The following is a 6,000-nucleotide window of genomic DNA, read 5'->3' on the forward strand; positions in this document are numbered from 1 at the left end:
TTTATTGTGCATGGCAGGGGTTGGACTGGATTGTCCTTGTGCTCTTTTCCAACTCTATGATTTTATGATTCGAAGGCCCCCTTCCTTTATTTCTTTACTCCCTGAAGGTTCCCCTTCTGCTGATTTTGGTACAGAAATTTGGCAGACCAGAAAGTGGAATTCTGCTTGAAACATTTACTGCCTTTAACAAGGCACCTGCTTTCCCATAAATTGTTAAAGCTACTTGCACACAGAGCTGTTGGTGCCTAGTTCAAGGGCTGTTTGAATGGTTTTTTACAGTGCAAGCATTTCTTTTTTTTCTCGCCACACCACCAATTAGGGCAGCAAAATTTTGTTTTATGTTTTGTGTTTATGTGTTTATGTGTGGCGCTGACTGGGAGAAAGATGGGATTAAATAGTAAGTAAAGAATATATTTACTCCTCTTCTTGTGTGCCTTCGTTGTTCTAATTTGTGGCAACTCTAAAGTGAGCTGTTTATGTGGTTTTCCTTGGCAAGGTTTGTTCATTGCCTTTCTCTGAGGCTGAGTAGAGTATGACTTGTCAAGGTCCACTCAGTAGTTTTCCACTGATTTTTTTTTTTGAAAAATGGGGGAGGATCCCTCATTGGTATTTCTGATGCTCTGGCAACCATATCGATCAGGCTTCTGGTAGCACGAGCCCTTCCCTGATCGTGGGAGATCCATTCCAGATCCCCCCACCTAAGAGGAAATCCACGTATGCTCACGCCCCATTGCAACAATAGAGTGTGTGGTTCATGGTTGGGGCAGCACGTGTGGCATGGGCAACACCACCCATTTCTTTAATTGTCATGTGGCTTCCACGTATGCTGAAGTTGTGTATAGTGCACCTGTGTATGGCCGGGCGCACTGTATTTGTTGTTGTGGTGTGTCCTACAAGCCCTTCTGACTTTATGGCGAATCTGACATTGTTATTTTGTAGGCTCAATTTTTACAGTCCACTGTATTTAATGGGACCTGCATATCCATGGTATTTTGGTTATCCATAGGTGTCCTGGAACCAAACCCAAGCGGTTACCAAAAGCCCAATGTACTCTAAAATAGATTCAAGTTCCGGATACTGAGGTTGAATGGCCAATATTAAATTCTCAGTATGTGACAGGAGGATAAGCTTGCCTGTTTAAGTGGTTTGGGTTGACTGAAATTGAGTCAGTTAACCTAAATCCTTCTTATATTGTGACGAGTAATCCAGGCATGTATAATTTAAGGCAGGTACCACATTAGGCAAATCCAAGGCGTCAGCGCTCAATAGCGACAATGATACAGGATGCTGAGGTTAATGCCACTATTACAGATGCTTGGGAAAGAGGAATCAATAGTATTGTCATTCCTCCTAATAGAAAATATGGTCAGCCAAGTACAGCTTGGAAGCCAAAAAGAGCCACTCCAAAAATAAGGTATAAGTTTTACTTACTTGGGGTGCTTGCCAGTATGCAGAACAATATAAAATTGTATGTTTTAAAAGAACATGTAAACAAAGAAATCCAAAACTGACCCCAGAAGTTTCTAAGAATTTACAGAATACAGTCAGCCATCTGTATCCATGGATTGTTTATCCATGGAGTCAACCATCCTCACTTTGAAAATATTCTCTCATATATATATATATATATATATATATATATATATTCCAAAAAGCAAAGTTTGATTTTGCCAAGTTATATAAGAGACACCATTTTACTATGTCATTGTATTTAATGGGACTGGACATTGATCAATTTTGGTATCCACATCTATTGGGAGGCTTAGAACCAAACCCCAATGGATATCAAGAGCCCACTGCATTGGTGTTATTTGAGCCTATAAAGACTATAAAGACGACTAAATTCTGAAGTCCTATATTTGTTATTTTCTGCAAGCAGCTCTTCTTTCTATCTCTGGGGCAGGAGAAAATGGAGTGTGGTGGTGAATGGGAGGTTCCTAATGACTTCTTTATTTTTTTTCAAAATCAAATACTGTATATTATTGAAAAAAAGTTCTTCGAGCATTTCATAGCAGTGAAATATTTCAAAATCAAGGACAATAAAACATAGATATCAGAAAAAAGGACTGTAGGGTCTGTGTCAGTGGTCTAGGAATGGTAGAACAAAGACCACTGCTTTTATAACTGTTATAAAGTGTGAATGTTAGTTGATGCTCCATTATTTTAGTGAATTAATATTATTGTTTTAACGATTGTAAGGTCCACCCTTCCCTTACACAGGGGATCTGTTCCCCCCCCCCCGCATAAGGGAAAAAACATGGATACGTGTGCCTGTGGTGGCGCAGCGGTGGCACGCGGGGTGCATGCCACAGGAGTGTGCGCCATTGTTTCTTTCCGGTATGCAGCTCCTTCCTTCTGTCACGGCTTCCAGCGTATGCATAAAATTTGCCTGTGTATAACGCAAACACACTGTATTTTATATGGAATTGTTTTATTACTGTAATGCCACCTCGATCCACAGGGAGAGGCAGGAAATATAAATAAAAATTATTATTATTATTATTATTATTATTATTATTATTATTATTAGACTGTTGGTCACATGCTCTCAGCCTCAAGGGGATGGCAATTACAAGCCTCCGCTGAACAAATCTTGCTAAGAAAACCCCATAGGTTTGCTTTAGGGTCTCCATAAGTTGGGAACAGCTGGAAGGCACACAACAACAAAATGGCTGTTGGTACTTGGGGATGGGTGAGAAGTCACTTTTAATTTGTTATGCAACAGGGCCTCCTTTTCAAATCACCTGGGTTGGATTTGTTGGAGGCCACTGTATGTTCACAACAGGACCTAAATTTCTACACTTATACATGAGTATATACAGTATTTAAAAATAATATAAATAATATAAATTCCAAAAGCAAACCTTGGCATTGCCTTTTTGTGTGAGGGATACCGTTTTACTATGCCATTGTATTTTATGATATCAATGGATTTTGGTATCCATGGAGTGGTCCTGGAACCAAACCAAGGGCCCATTGTAAACTCACCTAGTGAAGGGAAATTGGAATTATTCATTTTCATATGCAAGAATGAAATAAGTGAAGATTTGCATCCCTGCTCTTTGATCAGATCACAGAATCACTTGAAATGGAAACCATCAGCTCATTGATTTCTTAGGATCATTCATGCTAACTTTAAAGCAGTAGCAAACGAATATCTTCCTGTCTTTTTAAACTTAAGAATAGATGCAGGAAATCTCCTGACTGAAAACATGGCCTGATGTGTAGCAAGGCTGATCATGATCCAGATCTGGACCACTGTCTCTGTAGTTTACAGTTCCTTAAAGTTATTCATTTTCATAAAGTGGAGTTATGGACTCGTCATCCAAAGTGGGACCACAGTAGGGACTAGAGTTAAAGACCCCCTGCTTTCATGCTAGAGCCTCAGTCTGGCTCAGATTTCCTCTGCTTATTTTCAAGTAAAGAAAAAGAAAATCAGTTGATAGCTCTATGTCTGAAGTAATATGTAGCTCAACCCTGAGGATTCCAGTGCAGTCATTCACAGTGAGAACAGTGCTCTGGCTGTGAGAGGAAACCTGCAATACCTGCTTCTCCCAAGCAAGTTTTTATATGAAAGCAGAAGTTGGACAGTTAATAAAAATGCTGCATGTGGCTCATACTCAGGCTACGAGGCATCCATATGCATCAGATGAAGCCATCTGTTTAAAAGCTTGCAAGAAGTCACTTGCATTGCTAGCATATGGGATCACAATTCCTTCCCTTATCAGTAGGATTTGACACTTGAGGCCTAATTGGCTCCCAAGAAATGACAGAGAGCTGGGGAGATGGAAGTTGTTACTGTGTGAAGACATCCCATGGTGTTTTTATCTGTTCGTTTCTTTTTTGAAACAGAAATTCTATTGGATACAACAGGTGAGACCTCTGAAATTGGCTGGACAGTCCATCCTCTTGGTGGGGTAAGTGCTCACTATCCTTTTCTACTACAATACTTATGAAAAATTCCACAATCCTAAAGCCTGGCTACATGTTCTTCACCACCACCACCACCACCACCACCACCACCACTATTCCCATGAACCATGCTCACAAGTATGTCAGACTCTGACAGTTGAGAACCCCTGTTGCTTCCATAATAATAATAATATAATAATAATAATTTATTTATAGCCCGCCCAATCACAAGGAATCCAGGCGGGTTACAACAGTAAAAATAAAGATAATAAAATAAAATACAATAAATAAATAAAATACAATAAAATTAAAGAGAGCGAAGTGAGTACATTCACAGTTAGGCCTGATGGAAGTTGGGCCTCTCTTTTTCACTCCCTCCCAGGTCTGATGATGATGTCATGGAGGGAGGGCTCTTCTTCTTGAGGCAAGGATTTTATTTTAATTAATTTTAATTTAATTCTTCTCATTAAATTTAAGAGAAGAATTGGTGGACAGAGTGACATAAGTCACAGTAAATGGGGAGTAGAACTAGGTAGGGAAGGCCTGCCGGAAGAGATCCGTTTTAAGAGCCTTCTTAAAGGCTGTAAGAGTAGAAATGTCACGGATCTCCTTCGGCAGGTCATTCCATAGCTTCGGAGCTGCGATGGAAAAGGCCCTCTGGGTGACTGAACTTAGCCTAGATTTTATTGGCTGAAGTAGATTCTTCCCCGAGGACCTTAGAGGGCGGGACGGACAGTATGGAAGTAGGCGATCTCTTAAGTATTCTGGACCCAAGCCATGTAGGGCTTTGAAGGTAATCACCAACACCTTGTACCTTGCCCGGAAACTAATTGGCAGCCAGTGAAGGGATTTCAAAACTGGTGTTATGTGATCGGTACGACGAGTACCTGTAATTAACCCGGCTGCCATATTTTGTACAAATTGAAGTTTCTGAACTTGGGACAAGGGTAGCCCCATGTACAGCGCATTACAGAAGTCCAATCGAGAGGTGACCAGCGCATGTACAACTGTTTCAAGGTCTCCCTGCTCCAGGAAGGGGCGCAGCTGGCGTATCAGCCGAAGCTGATAACAAGTGCTCCTGACTGTCGCATCTACCTGAGCTGTCAGGTGAAGCGATGAGTCAAGGAGCACCCCTAAGCTGCAGACAGAGTCTTTCAGGGGAAGTGTGACCCCATCCAGAACTGGCTGACATAATTCCATACCTGGGCTTGGGTTTCCTATAACAAGTACCTCCGTCTTACCTGGATTCAGCTTGAGTCGGTTTTCCCTCATCCAGTCCATTACTGCCCCAAGACAGGCATTCAGAGGAGAGATGCCATCCTTAGTCACTGCATCAGTCTGAGACATAGAGAAATATATTTGGGTGTCATCAGCGTACTGATAACATCCTGCCCCATGTCTCCGGATGATTTTTCCCAGCGGCTTCATGTAAATGTTAAACAGCATAGGAGACAATATTGCGCCCTGGGGTACACCAAATTTTATCTCTCTTTTAGAAGAGCAACTGTCTCCTAGCGCCACCATCTGGAATCTGCCCAAGAGGTAGGACCGGAACCACTGTAGAACAGTGCCTCCAATACCTAACTCTCTCAGGCGTTCCAGAAGGATACCATGGTCGATGAGTTGAGATTTCAGCCAACGCTTCTCTAGTCGTTGTCCAACCCGCTTCATTTGTTTAAGCTCTTCAGTGTACCAAGGGTTACGGTTTTTACTGGGTTGGAAAGGAGGCTTGGGAGCGATCATGTCTATAGCTCTGGTGATGTTGTTATTCCATAAATTAACCAGAACTTCAACAGAGTCACTGGCACTGCCAACCATAGAACCCCCTAGGGCTTCTTGGAACCTAATGGGTTCCATCAGCCTTCGAGGGCGGACCATTTTAATTGGTCCTCCACCCCTAGAGGGAGGAATAGTAGTCTCCAGACCAACCTTAACCAGGAAATGATCCGTCCATGATAATGCGGAGATACTAGTTATTTCTGCCCATGGATATGCCTGTTCGGTACAGAAGACCACATCAAGAGTATGACCTGCAGAATGCGTGGGCTCAGAGACTATCTGGGAGAGGCCCATGTTTGTCATGAAACC

General features: G+C 42.0%; 1 protein-coding gene across 1 annotated transcript in view; it reads left to right on the forward strand.

The window, feature by feature from the left end:
• LOC121922909 (ephrin type-B receptor 5) overlaps nt 1-6,000 on the forward strand; it is a 200,937-nt gene that overhangs the window by 62,620 nt on the left and 132,317 nt on the right. The window contains exon 4 of the mRNA XM_042452858.1: nt 3,853-3,917. Coding sequence (XP_042308792.1) covers nt 3,853-3,917 — 65 coding nt within the window. The remainder of the gene's footprint in view (nt 1-3,852; nt 3,918-6,000) is intronic.

Source organism: Sceloporus undulatus, chromosome 2 (assembly GCF_019175285.1).
Source record: "Sceloporus undulatus isolate JIND9_A2432 ecotype Alabama chromosome 2, SceUnd_v1.1, whole genome shotgun sequence".
Lineage (NCBI taxonomy): Eukaryota > Metazoa > Chordata > Lepidosauria > Squamata > Phrynosomatidae > Sceloporus > Sceloporus undulatus.